Raw genomic sequence first — 14,853 nt, 5'->3', positions numbered from 1 at the left:
ATTTCACAATTGAAGTAAAAGTCAAGTTTTACTTGTGAAAGTCATGACTGAAATAAATGGTCTGTTTTTTACATGTAAAAATTTTACGGAAAATATTTTTACATTTTTCTATATTTATTTCACATAAAATAGTTTAGTTAAAGGAAAATAACTTATAAGTCAAGGTAAAATAAGCCTTTTTCTTATAAAATGACTTAATATTTTGAAAAGCGTAAATCATTTTTGAAAAAGAGCTCATCTATAGATAATTTTATTTTATTTTTATAAAATTAACTTAAATCAAGCTTAATATTATTATATTGATAATAAATTTTATTTTATTTTTAAAAATATTTTAAATATAATATTTTTAATATTATTAAACATACATATTTAATTATTTATATTTAGTCTTATAATAAATTATTAATATAATAAATATAATTTATTATTTTAATAAATTATTTAATATTTAAATTTTATTTTAATAATAAATTTAAAAATAATAATTTTAAATAATATTATTCACATATTATTGAAAATATTTAATATTAATATTTTAATAATAAATATTTATTATAATTATAAATATATTAATAATAAATTTTTGTAGTATAAAGGTTAAAATATGTCATAAGTCTATTATATTTCACAAATTTATAATTTAGTTTTTATAGTTTTATTTTCAAGAATTTAGTCCCTTTACTTTTCAAATTTGAAGATCAAGTCCAATTGTTGACATCGTTAATGTTTTTTGTTAGTTTTGTTAATATCAAATTTTAAATAAAAAATACTTGCTTAATTAAAAATAACGTTGTAATGAATATAAATTTAACATAATATTTTAATATATGCAAAAATAATGTAAAATGTAAAATTATAGATAAAAATAAATTCAATTAAACAATAAAAATAAGAAAATCTCAAATGTATGTTTGTTTAATTGAAAATAACTTTAATGAAATATTTTTAAAAATCTACTAAACAACAGAAAATATTTTAAACAGATTCATTCAAACACCAAAAAATATTTGCTTTTCCAAAAAATTAAATCATTTTACAGAAATTATTTTCAGTAGACAAAATTCATCCTCCAACTCCTCTTCCTTACGTAATTTTCAAATAATCTTCTTTCTATTTCTTTTGTCCAAAAAAAAAAAACCAACATTATCACCTATCTACCATGCTATTCCATCCACTCTCTGCCTGGCTGAATGTGTGATAGGAATTTCTCAAGGAAAGACCTCCTTGATGCTACTGTATCTTTGCCTTTGGAACAACCATAAATTTGATTCAAGGATTGCAATGTAAATGAAGTAGTTCCCCAACCAAGACCAAAATCCTTGTAGAACCAGGCCAAGAAGAGAGTACCCTGAAAATCATTCCAAATGATTTTACAAGCCTCCAATGTAACGTCTTAATTAAGCTGCTGTTCCATGTTCAAAATCCAACTTAGAAACTGTCCATCTGAGCATGACAGAATGAAATTTCAACCGCATGATGTACGACTACCAACGACTTTTCGAATCCGTTCCATGACTACATGAACATCCTCCTTATCTAAGGTTGTGAAACAACACCGGAACCATCCTGGTTCTATGCAGTGGCAAGCTGAACCAGGTGTTAAATTAATCTTACCCACATTTAATAGCTTTTCCCATAGCTCAAGTTCCCCTTTCTCACCATAAGTGGGGATTAAATTTCTCATATCAGCCCAACAATACAAGCTACTTCTGCTATCTGTACATTTAATACCTAATTCTTCCAGACCAGCCACAAATAGATCACGCATATCCTGTATCCTCTTTTTATTGGTCTGAATATATTCCACAATGAATCTTGTATCTGAAAGCATTGAAACTAGTAGTCTTTGGGTCGGAGCAGAAACAGAAGAAAACCTAGTTAACTTTCTAGCAGCAGCCAAAACGTTCTCATTAAAAGAATAGATCATTCCAACCCTAACTCCCGGAAGAAAGAGGTCCTTTGATAGCCCATAAACAATATGAACCCGGTTCTTATCAACATCCTCAGAACCAACAACTTCAGCAATGCTGACAAACTCTTTCTCCTCGTAAATAGACCCTGCAAAGATTTCATCTGATATGATATGGATGTTCTTTTCTTCGGCAAACTTCAAAAGAGCTTCAAGCATCTCCCGAGAAAGTAGATTGCCAACAGGATTTGCGGGGTTTGAAAGGAGAATTCCCCGAATTTTTGTTTCTCGCTTTCTTGTTTGATTGAATGCTTGATCAAGCGCACTGATACTTAACACGAAATCGTCTTTGCTCCGACAATGAACTGGTATTAGCTCCACTCCTGTTCTCCATTTCATGTCCCTGTCAAAGCTGAAGACATTCTTTTCTAATTAAACCAATAGGACCATTGTTTTTGTGTGTGCGTCGCGGGAGGGAGGGGTGAAGGACGAATAATTACCTAGGATAGTAAGGTGTGGGAACAAGAAACGCATTCCCATGATCTGCCAAGCAGAAGCATAACGTCTCAATTGCAGGAGTCACACCAGAAGTTAAAACCATCTGCGATGGTTCATATGACACATCTCTTCCTATAACACGAGACATAAAACCTGCCATAGCCTGCAAAATACGAAAAATGGAATACATAGAAATAGACCAGACAATCTCAAAAAGGCATACGACATTCCAATTGCATTATGTTTGGTGATAATATGATAGCAAAAGGTATAAACTACAAAAGCATAGAGCTCCCATCGTACCTCCACATCTCTTAATCTGCACCATCAATATGAACAAATGTGCAGAAAAAAGAGATTAAAGTTAGCTCCACGCCTCCAGCATATAAGCACTCAACAGTATGTACCTCACAGTTCAGGAAAAAAAAGCCGTATAGTCCGAAACTAAGAAGATTACTTGGCATCTCTGACTCTTAAGCTCTTAAACCAATTAAGTTTTTTTATTTGCCTTATATGATAACAATTAAGGCATGAAAACATGAAACTCTGTTTTTCCACAACGATGATACACACACAAAGTACTCAGAAATTGCTTATTTTAACTTGTGATTGATACCATTTTCACCAATAAACAGACAACAGATAATTCAGCACCACACATCAAATTCACTCTAAAATGAATAGAAACTTAAATTACATAGAGATGTGGAGAATACCATTTTGAGTTTCATTGTACCATCATAAGGCTGGTAAGTGGCAATCCCGCTAATGCTCAAATCGCCCCCTTCTCTTCCCATTACCCAATCCCTCAAGTTCTCCGACGTCCATTTCTCAATTAAATCAAAACACAACTGTAAAAGGAAAAAGGAAAGGAAACAGCAAGATAAATATTTGAAGAAGTAACATAGGGCAGGCAGAGGAAGCATTTTTTAAAAGCAAGGGGTTACCCTATTCTCGGACAAGCCGAGCTGGATAACCCCATCAGGGTTAGCAATTCTGTTGTAGGGATCCTCCGAGGCCTTATCCAACCCCATATAATAAGGGGAGTCGTCGGGTTTAGCAATGGAAGTGGCGAGGGATGATATCCGAAGCGGTCCGCGTGAAAGCAAATTGGAGAGTGAAGAATGTCTAGTCATCCCCGGCTGGTTGGATGAGGAAGTGGAAGGAGGAGGAGGGTCGGAGGGAGAACGACGTCGTTTGAAGTAGAGTTGGAGGAAGCAAAAGAGGGCGCATGGGATCACAGAGCCGAGGAGTAGGCCTCCTCTTCCTTGGGCAACACCTTGGAGAGGTACAACGAGACGCATGGCGGTGGGTTCTCGGGTATGAGCTACGGGTGAGGGTTATGACCCACCCACCCGACAGCAGCTGCTTGTGGTTTCAGAATAGATTTTGTTTTGATGGCTTAGAGTTAGACCTTGGAAGACACACTGAGAAACCATGACATATTCTTCTTGTTTCTGTCCTATTCCAGTATTCTTTTCTTGTTGAAGCGAGTCTGTCTGAATTTTTTATATATTATTGGGTAAATTGCATTACTAGTCATCCAATTATTAGTAAATTTTATTTTATTACTTTATTATGAAAAGTTACAAAATAATCATTAAAACTATTCAATTTTGTTTTTTCACAAAATGAAAATACTCAAAAATTCAAGATAATTTGGTGACAAAAAAGATAAAATTGAATAATTAAATAATTATTTTGTAACTTTTTATAATTAAGTTATTAAATAAAATTTATAAATAATTAATGACTATTTTATAATTTTCATAATTAGAGGACAAAAGTATCGATGACTACTATAATTTACAGTATATTTTTATTTACATTTTCTTCTAATTTTTCCAAGTCAAATCATTATATTTTATGGAGACCTAATTTCTCACCCATTTATTAAATTTTATTTAATTAAGGGTAATATATTAAAATAATCATTTTATTAATCTTAGATTATATTTTAGTCACTTACGTTAAGGTATTGTAATATTTTAGTCACTGAGTCATTAATTATTGTTAATGATAATTTAACGTCGCTAATCGACGTGACACATTAAATTATCATTTCAAACAATAACATTAAGTTAAATTATACAATTAGTCCCTATATTTTTTGAGCAATTTATTTTTTTATGTTCTTTTAACTTTTTTTTCTTTATTTTTCATTCTCATTTGCTTCTCTCTCTTTTTCCTTCCTTCTCCATCTATTTTAATGTAGTTTTCTATGATTTCCATTTGTTAAAACTAAAGGGAAGAAGAAAAGGAAAATAAAGAAATAAAAAGAAAAAATAAATTGTTCAAAAATAGAAGTATAGGAACTAGATTTAGCAAATGGAAAACATAGAAAAACTACGTTAAAAGAGATGAAGAATGGAGGAAAATAAAGGGAAAAGCAAGAGAGCATAGAAAAAAATTAAAAGAACATAAAAGAAAAAAGTTAAATTGCTCAAAATAAAAAAAAATACGATGACCAGTTGTATAATTTAATCTAAAATTTTTGTTTGAAATGATGATTTAGCGTGTAACGTCAGCTTACCAATGCCACCGTTAACAATTAACGACTCAGTGACTAAAATGTTAGAACATGTTAACGTAAGTGACTAAAACATAATATTCAAACGTAAGTGATTAAAATGTAACATGAGATAAATAAAAGTATTTATTTTGATAATTATCCTTTATTTAATTAATAATAGTAATCTTTCTTTAAAAATATGTGATTAATTATTTTTGTTAATTTAAAATCACGTGCGTTGCTTATATTCCACATAAATATTTTTACTTTATCTAATTAAATAAGGAATATTATGAACTTTTGGTGATAACAAATTCTTATCAAATAATACTTTAAAAATATTATTGAGTGGCAATGCTCTGCTAATCTATTTTTGATAATGTTAATTCTAAAAAGTATTGGCGCCGCCACTGAGGGTTTTTATTATCGCTTTATCCTGCATGTTTTGAGTCTTGCGTCAGTCAGTTTTGATTTTTCAATTCAAGAGGCAGAATTAGTTATTGGGTCCGATGAGGCTCTGGAAGACGACATCAGTTATGAGCTTTCAGCTTTGATTGGTCGGTGAAAGGGTGATTCATTTCGCTGCTATGGAATCAACTCTATTGTCACTATGGAGACCTCTCCAAAAGGTGAGCATAAAGCTGGGTTTATATTTGATTTAGTTTTATCATTCGGTGGATTTACGGAGAATGATTTCTGTGGGTTCGTGGTCCTTCTACAACTGCATTTTGCTTATTCATCAACTCTCTAAAGGCGAGAATCCGGAGAGTGTTGATTTTTTTTTTTATGCAGATTTTTGGGTGTAGGTACATTAGTTCTCTATAAAGAATACTAATTATAAAGAGATACTTAAAATTTAGCAAAAGTTAATAAAAAAAAATCAGACGTGAATCACTCAATATATCACACTCAACAATTAGTTAAAAGAAAATAGAAATTTTAACACAATTATTAACTCGTACAATTATCTTATTTAGGGTGAATAAATTGAAAAAAATTAGAGTGATTAAAATAGAATATACTCTATTTTAGAGTGACCATGGGTGTAATTAACCTTAAAATATATTTGGTCATTAAATAAAATGTCGATGTGATCTCTTTTTATTGATATAATAACAAAATTCAATATATTTCGCTCTTAATATTTACAAATTATCAACTCAATCATTATTTTAAATATTTAAAATTTTATAATTATAAAATATTTTTAAAAATTAAAATTAATAAAAATAAATTAACTCAACTATTTTTATAAAATTAAATTAAATTATGAAAACTATAAAATATAAAATTATAAAACTAAAATGATTTAAAAATTAAAAATATATAAATTAAAAAATTAAGGTGGCATGTAAAACAGGTGTCCCTCCTACATAGCGACACCCTTCTAATTTAAATATTATTAATTTATTTTAAAATATTATTTTTATAGATAGTGTCTTAATAAGTTGGTTCATTTCAATACATTCTCATAAACAATTTTTCCACTCCAATTTTGTAAATAATTTTTTGTATTATTTAAATAAAAAACCCCTTTCATTTGAGAATAAAAGATAGTAAACCTGCACTCGAAATTTTTTTTTATAAAATCACTTTAAACTAAATAACCCTTCAGACCAACAAGTGTTAAATGCACATATTACATTTTCAAAGGAAAAAGCAGGTTTAAGCTTTAGATACAACATTATTAGTAAGAATAATTACAAACTCTAAACATAAACTATAAAATAGATATGAATAATACCAAAAACAAATAACCCTTTAGAACTCCCATATCAGGCCAGGTGGCCAAAAGCTATTCACTTATAAAACTCACCTGATTACGAGCCTCCAAGCTCGAAACAAGTAACGGGTCTTTATTTGGGCAATTGTTTTTAGAGGCAGTGCATGCGTCCTACCGTGTGTGTGCATAGTATTTGTGAGTACTAATACTCTAAAATTTTACAGCACAAAAAGAAAAACACCGTCTTATGTAGCAACATCAAGATAAAGATTTCATGACTTCTCTTTTTCGGCCCGAAAGGGGCATGAATCCATGCAAAGCTCAATCAACCTTCCAGCCGAAATTAGTGTATAGGGTTACAATTCGCAACATGAGAAGATTAGAATCGGCTCTTGAGTGCTCAAAATACAAAATACAAAATCAATATATACTATACAAAGAATCACAAAGAATATTATATATATATATGAACGTGCATGAGACTTCAGCTGACTTTCAATGGAACTGACACTATCACGTGTTAACAGAGAACCCAGCAATTACATTTGGCGTGATATTAAACCCTAATACTTGCAAATGACTATGATCCAAAGTGTAAATACCCGTATAACCTGACTACCATAACACTTGAAGGTCAGTGTAACCTATTATGTGCTTCAATTATGGAAACCTTCTCCTGCCAAAAACATAAAACAAAATTAAACAAATTAGTATTACATCAAAATGTCCCCCCCCCCCAAAGCAATATTCAACTTTAGATTTTGCTTTGTATGAATGATGAAATAAAGCGAGGATCAAAAATTTGTTCATAAAATGATTAATAAATTTTCCTTCCTCGCTCTTTTCCATCATACCAAGTGTCAGTTATTGTGCAGCTGCTCAGGTTTTCAATGCTAGAGAATGTTTACATCGAAAATGGTTGCAATGCGATAATTACAAATACATTAAAAACATTATGTCTGGTTTAGCTTAGCATGTTTCAAATACTGCTCTCTTAATATGGTTCCTCGCCTGACTAGTGGCATGAGGACTTTGGTAGAGAAAAGAGTAGATGAGTGTCATGATGCCATTACAGATTTGAAAAGACGCCCACTTTCCATGTAAGGTTCAAATTTGTTCAGATCAAAGTCTATAAGCTAAGGGAGAAGGTTGGTAATTTAGAGATTGCTAATGATCGCTCATGTCTATATGCAAAGCTATGTGCATGCATATGTGAGAATAATGCATTTCCATGAAGATGGAAAGAGAGACCTCATTTGTTGAGCTGCTTTCTGAGGGAAACCATTGCAAAAGAACCCCCAAGTTCATGACATATGGTATCAATTTGAACATAAGAGGTGTTGTTACCTGCATAAGTAGTTTGCTATTGTTAATGTTGCAGGCTTGCAGCCATGAAAGGGACAAAGAAAAGCATACTATAAACCTTCAAAGTGTAATTTCCAGATCAGTGAAACCTACCAGACTGAGAGCTGTCGTTCCAAGAAGAAGAAGATACATCTTTCCCTTCATGTCAACCAAAATGAAGTCAACGATTGCAACAAAACAATTACAATGATGATGAAGACATGCTCAAACAAATTAAAAGCATCAGAAATTTCAAGCTTGAAGCAACAGGAAAAAATTGCTAAGAATTTTACGGCAAAAAGCGTTCATATAAATGGAAAATGTTGCTGAACTGTTTCATCCATAATTGAAGCACCAAAAAAGTTATCATGCTTGTTCTTTCTGTGCGAGAACCCCCCCCCCCCTTTTTTTCCTACCAACCCAAGCACACCTGCTTGAGAAATAAATAATAAGAGACCACAATACTTTACATTTGTTAACCAGCATATCATTCTTTCACTGAAGACCACCAAGCACATCAGCAATTCATGCATATGATATCTTTCCTCCTTTTTCTAGAATTAGAAACATTCTTTTGAAAACCACTGTAAGGGCATGAAAAAATGAGAATAATGTTCAAAGGATGAGGAGATCAATCATCAAGAAACAAAAAACTTTATTGTAGACATGCTGAGACAGAAACGTTCACGTTTTAAAAAGGCAAGGAAGAAAGGGGTACCTCAACAAGGTGAAGATTTGAGGCACGACTTAGAAGAACAAAAGCAAATTCTCCAATTTGAGCAAGCAACACTCCAACCTATATGATAAAAGTACAAAGTGCATAGTATGCACAAATTATGTAAAGAAAACAAGATGCTATTTGTGCATAAGAGTGGGAAAACAAACTTACATGGAAAGATGTCCTAACACTATATCCGAAAGCCTTGGCAACCACACAGACAACAGCAGTCTTAACAACAATAACTAGTATAACAGAGGCCAGTAGTATATCCACATGGCTCCAAAGAAAATGTACATGTATGAGCATCCCAATACCAGAAAGGAAGAGTGCTGCAAATAGGTTACGAATTGGTTCCACCTAGAATAGAAACACAGCTCATAAAATAATCTGGCAAAACAAAGAAATATATCCACTTAGCCTATTTTAGACTCAAATCTCCTACAGCACACTCTCCAATGCGTAACAAAACGTTAACCAGTACATAAATTCCAATATTAAGAATGAACCCTTGAGCCTTGACTCAAAATAGAATAGACCTTGCATTTATAGATTTTCATTCATGCCCCCATGGACTAACAATGCATGACCTAAAACAGACTAAATAAGAAAGTAAACAAGCTAAGCCTTGAAAATTCTTAAGACACTAATTGAAAAGTTAAATAGAATAAACCCCTTCAAGGCAAAGATAAGAATATACACTAAAGTACATAGGTAAGAGGCCTTGCCAATAATCAGTGATTACCTGGTCTAGTGTATGTTGCGCAAAGTCAGTAGTAGATATCATAACTCCAGCAACAAATGAACCCAACTCAAGGCTGAGACCCATCTTATCACTGCACTGTGAGGATTACAGCAGTTCAAGAGTGTTAAAAAGGTCATGGGGAAATTTTGCATGCAGTGATATAGCAGTTGTATTGTAATCATTTCAAGCACAAAACTTACCCAAGCAGACAATAAGCAGAAAGCCACAGCAGCAAGCTGATAAAGCTCATTTGTCTGGATAACAAAATGAAACCAAATGAACTAAAATTTTGAACTTATTCAAATCAAGTTACATAATAAAAGAGATAAAATATGTTAACAACTTACTTGAGATGATATCTGCATCATTAACTTTAGGAATCGAGGAACAAATGACCAAGACAATAGTGATGCAACAGTAAGATAAATTGATAATACCAATATCCTGACATTGATCATCAGCAAGTGTCAGATCCATTTAACTCAACCACCAACAACAGCTCAAAAGCTAATTTTGGAAATAAGGGCAGAAACGGAAGGATAATAAAAAGTAAAAGAGGATAGGTAGAAAAACCGAAAGAAACTTACAGCTTTCCCATTGAAACCATCCCGTGTAGCAAGCCACTGCTACCACCCAAAACTGGGAGCAAAGCGAATAACAAACCAACAGCACAATCCTGAAACGGCCAGAGGTAAGGAAGTTAATGGATATACAGCAACAAGAACAAGTTTCTGAATCCAAATTGTAAATAAATTATAGATACTTGATAGGTCATCACTTCTCTTCAACCTGAAAAATTAGAGTCCCAATAGTAACTTGACCATGAAGAGAATTAGTGCTACTTCGTTCTACTAAAAACTTCACAACCTGATAAAAATATAAAGAAAGAATGGATGACCATTAAATGCATCAAACAGCAACCAAAAATAAAAGAAAAATACTCGCAACATAAAAGAGAATAGTAAAGTACAATTGCAGTTGATGACATTGAGAGGAAGGAGCCAACAAATACACCCTCAGATAAGTTTGCTCCACATAACTGCAAGATTAAGGGATATCTTATTTTAGTGTCCATCTTGCAAGTGCTCTTAGTTGGAGACATGACCAAAGTGCTAGGAAGACGTTACCACTGCAATTATGCCACACAAGCACATAAATATAACAATTTGAAGTAGTCCTCCAAAAACAGCAACTGGTCCCACAACTTTTAACTGTAGAAAGAATTAGTTGAAACAGCTTTCATTAAATAAAATAGAGAAATTTCTATGCTAAAGCATCTGAAAGTAAGAATTCACTCCCAAAACATCCAACCTTTGCCAAAGAAAACTCCAGCCCAAGAGCAAAAAGAAGAAAGACAACACCAAACTGTGCAACAGTTTCAACCTACGAAAAAAGAGCGAGCATATCACCAAAATAATAAAAATATGGAAAATCATATCACTGATTGCATTTTCTTTTCTTTCTTTCTTTCATTTTTCTGTTTTTCTGTTTTTGTTTTTGTTTTTATTTTTTATTTTTAATTTTTGCAATAGACATCAGAGAATGAATTTTAGATGATATAATTTAGGCATTATTAGTTGCTATCAGCTGAAAATTTTTTAAATAATAAATGAACAGGGCAAAGTCACATTTTTGGGATATAATTCCAAGCAAGTCTCAGGAATTTATTAACAAAGAAAAATAAAATATTTTCCAAGACAACATCTTTAACATGGATCATAAGGCATGTTTCCCCTCCATGGTACCATCAGTGAAGCTATCTCAATACTAGAAAATAACGTGTACTAAAACATTAAGTCATATAATACTCTGTTATTAAGAAACAACAAGCTCGAGCTATTATAAACAACATACCTGTACCATTTCACTAATGAATTTCAAACCCCCTGGTCCAATAAGTGAACCCGCAAGAAGATAGCCCACAATAACCTATCATGTGCATAGGTTTAGGAAAAGTAAAGAAAGACAACTTCTTTCTTGCAACTTTCATGATACAGCTGCATATCAAACTCAAGAAAAAGAAAACAACTGTTGAGCGCAAAGTAAATAAATGCTAATTTTAGATAAACATACCGGTTGCCCCAGACATGAAAAGATAATACCACCAATGGCAGCAGAGACTATGACAACCACCAAATCTGATATCAATCTGCACAAGGGTGATACAGTATGTTACAAATAATTTTTATTGGATAACAGGACAATTTACTACACCATAAATCTCAGTTGTATGTTATATTCATAATCAAAACTCAATGGCAGTACCAGAATCAAACAGGGATAATTTTCAATTATTCATCACAATGCCAACCAACTTGTAGTAATATGAAACCGGAGACTGTATCAGATAGTGCAAGGATAAAGGATATAAAGATGCTAACCTCAAATCAACTTGGAGCACTGGATACTTGGATTTTCTATTTGACATTACAAACACATTATCCTAACATCAAATGAGAAAGGCAAATTAGAATGGATTCAATTAAAAGCAAAAGCAAGCAACATAAAACTGCATAGTTAATCCTGCAACACATGAGAGGGGGGGGGGGACTAACATTTGACCCACCTTTTTATCAATCAAGGTTGTCGTCTCATCAGAATCTTCATTTTCCAGGGAAAAGACATCTTGAATCTGGAATGCTCTTGTACCACTGTTGATAATGTTGGAAAAAAAAGTCAACTCACAAAAAAAAATTATTTATTAAATTTTTATTCCTCCAAAAATAAATGTATTCTCATACTTTGTCTCTTGTGTATCATTTCTCTTCACCTTCTCATGAGTGATTTTAGCTACAGTCTCCAGTACAGCCTGAAAAACATATAAGGAAGCATCCTTAAAACAGACACCAAAAGCAAAACTACACAGTAAGCACACGGGTCACCTAGGAACAAAGGTAATAAAGGGCACATAATTCCAATATGCATGATATCCAAACCCAAACTTTCCTCAATAATTATAGGATCCTCAGTGATTATACACATAACCAAGATCACTCAGTAGATTATTTTATTTATTCCTTTAAAATCAGATGCCTACTAAAGTTTGGAAAAAGATTTTGAAGAAAACAAATGCAACAGGCTTATATATCTGAGCTCAAGCCAAAACCATAAATCTACTAAAAATCAAAATGAGAAATAGGGCCTTGGCAACAATATACTCGTAAAAAAGCGTGAACCTACAGAGGAAACACTATAATCCAGTTTTCCTTAGTATCAAAACAATAAAAAAAAAAAAAAAGGAATTTCAGTCGGAGCAATAGGCTTCAAAAGAGAGCCAAACCTACTTGCTGATCAGCTACACTAGTATTGAAATTGCTTGCATCAGTTCCTAACAAAAGAAGAAAAAAGGAAAATAGAGTATCAGCTAAAAGAATTAAAGAGCCAATAAATTGCGCATAAATTAACCGCAACTCCTAGATCATTCAGAGATCTAAATGATGATCATAGAAGATTCATGTAAAAAGGGAAATGAAGATTCTAATTTGCTTAAATTTGAGTTCGATACCATACAAGTCAAGCCACAAATATTGTGATATTTTCCTTCTTGTTCATAATTAAAACAAAAGCAAACAAACTAGTCTTGTAGCTATATTGTTTTTACTTCAGTGTCCTTTCATGTGGAACTTATTTTAGCTACTAATAGAATAGGTTTGCGCTTTTACTGAACGTTTAAACTTAAAATTGAGCCTGCAGCTTTGTAAAATAACAAGACCTCCAGCATAAAGATCAAGATCCAGCAATTCGGCTTTTTTTTTCAAAAACAAAAAATCCCTGAGCTTTCTCGGCCTATTAAAGGATTCAAACATATAAAAATAACGAACAGGGAAAAAAAAGGCAAACCTTCAGTTTGATCATTTTCGGAGAACTCCTTCTCAAGAACCCGATCGAACATTTTGGCAATGCTCCCTTCGCCGGTGCCCGTCGCCGACGAATTCACAAGGTTACCGTAAAACCTTTCCCGGATTTCATTATCAGATCTCGCCGATAGACATATCCTCGCGTATGATAGCACCACCACCAAACAATAAACGGATCCAAGCACTCCACGTCTCGAGGAGCAAATCGCCATTCCGTAAATCCCTCTCTCTCTCTTCGTTTTTTGTTGTCCTTTCTTTCAAACTTTTTAAAGCAAATTTGCAGGATTAAAAAACACAAAAATAATGCAGAAGGGGATGTTCTGGGAATTTGAAATCTGGATGAAGAGAGGGAGGTTTATAGATGTAGGTGGGGTTCGTTAATTGGGATTTAACTGTCCGGCGGAGATCATATTTGTGAAAATAGCCGGGCGCGTTAATAATAAAAAGATCTTACTATTATTACGGCGTATTATTTTTACTACTAGATACGAAGAACAACGGGAAATGTAAATAAATTACGGATGAAAAATAAAATAAAATAATTTTATTATGTAATAATATAATTACGTAAAACTAATTCTATCACACTTTTGATTTAGCTGGATAGTTTTGATTCAATCCTAATAATTTTATTTTTATCTTAATTATAAAAAAATTATTACGTCATATATATGGGTAAACTTAAAAGTTTTTAATATAATCAGCACGGCCTTCAAATTTAAAATATAAAATATTATAATATAACTTATTTTAAATACGTAAAGTTTATTTTATAATTTTTCAATTTAATTAGTGTTTAATTAACTTATCACATTATTTTAATAAAATATTTATTAATAATATAAATAATATAAATTACGGATGAGAAATGTAAAATAATACAATTATGTAATAATTATTAATACTTTCAAAAATATAATTTATTTTATAAAATAAAATTTTAGTCATTATCCAATAAAACTAATGCAATTAAATTAGACTTGTCTATGAATTAGGTCACATCCAATTTCAAAAAAGTTTTAAATTCATACTGTTTTATCCTAATTTACTCAAAAATTTTGTTTGATTGTTTAAAATTTAATAAAATGTTTTGATATTAATATTTTACATATTTTTAATTAATTTAATTCTATAAATATATTTATTATTTAAATTAAACTCGAATCGAGTCAATCTAGTTAAAGAGATAAATTTAATAAATTAGATTTATCAATCGAGCAACTACCCAATCTATAGGTAACTCTAGACATAATATATAGTATAGATAATTAAATATGATATATAATTAAAATATGATACAAAGAAATAATATTTAAAAATATAATATAAAATAAATTATTTTAAAAATATAAATATGGGTTGTTTTTTCGATAAGGTTAATCTATTTGTATGAAAAATGAGATGGAACATTCTTTTTACGATATGTACATTTCAAAAGTTGGACATTTTTGTTGCTTTTATTAAAGTCAATTTATCATTTATGATTTGACAAGGCAAGGTCAAAAATGGCTTCAGTTAGACTTTCATTTCCTGGAGAATTAAAC

General features: G+C 31.6%; 2 protein-coding genes and 1 long non-coding RNA gene across 4 annotated transcripts; 1 reads left to right on the top strand and 2 right to left on the bottom strand.

The window, feature by feature from the left end:
- Positions 1–987: 987 nt before the first annotated feature.
- Positions 988–3,895, bottom strand: LOC108469924 (probable aminotransferase ACS12). Its single transcript, XM_017771048.2, has 4 exons — positions 3,358–3,895; positions 3,127–3,261; positions 2,413–2,573; positions 988–2,324 (listed from the first exon to the last, which is right to left on the bottom strand). The coding sequence occupies exons 1-4, from the start codon at positions 3,712–3,714 to the stop codon at positions 1,469–1,471; spliced, it is 1,509 nt and encodes a 502-aa protein (XP_017626537.1). The 5' UTR covers positions 3,715–3,895; the 3' UTR covers positions 988–1,468.
- A 1,307-nt stretch (positions 3,896–5,202) lies between these two features.
- LOC128295362 (uncharacterized) lies at positions 5,203–8,358 on the top strand. Its single transcript, XR_008285764.1, has 2 exons — positions 5,203–5,551; positions 8,027–8,358. It is a non-coding gene; the product is annotated as an uncharacterized LOC128295362 (long non-coding RNA).
- On the bottom strand, positions 6,891–13,800 carry LOC108475256 (K(+) efflux antiporter 5). 2 transcript variants are annotated; one of them, XM_017777547.2, is made up of 20 exons: positions 13,293–13,791; positions 12,737–12,780; positions 12,194–12,261; positions 12,019–12,103; positions 11,834–11,895; positions 11,526–11,601; positions 11,307–11,381; positions 10,764–10,835; positions 10,580–10,663; positions 10,423–10,491; positions 10,242–10,319; positions 10,040–10,128; positions 9,800–9,896; positions 9,653–9,706; positions 9,453–9,548; positions 8,879–9,067; positions 8,708–8,785; positions 8,104–8,148; positions 7,897–7,992; positions 6,891–7,321 (listed from the first exon to the last, which is right to left on the bottom strand). In XM_017777547.2, exons 1-20 carry the CDS (start codon positions 13,519–13,521, stop codon positions 7,280–7,282), a joined length of 1,728 nt encoding a protein of 575 aa, XP_017633036.1. In that variant the 5' UTR covers positions 13,522–13,791; the 3' UTR covers positions 6,891–7,279. The 2 variants fall into 2 exon arrangements, with proteins under 2 accessions (XP_017633036.1, XP_052886729.1); XM_053030769.1 differs by lacking the exon at positions 12,737–12,780 and having other exon boundaries at positions 13,293–13,800.
- Positions 13,801–14,853: the final 1,053 nt, after the last annotated feature.

This window comes from Gossypium arboreum, chromosome 7, assembly GCF_025698485.1.
Source record: "Gossypium arboreum isolate Shixiya-1 chromosome 7, ASM2569848v2, whole genome shotgun sequence".
Classification (NCBI taxonomy): domain Eukaryota; kingdom Viridiplantae; phylum Streptophyta; class Magnoliopsida; order Malvales; family Malvaceae; genus Gossypium; species Gossypium arboreum.
This window is presented reverse-complemented; position numbering and strand designations above follow the sequence as displayed.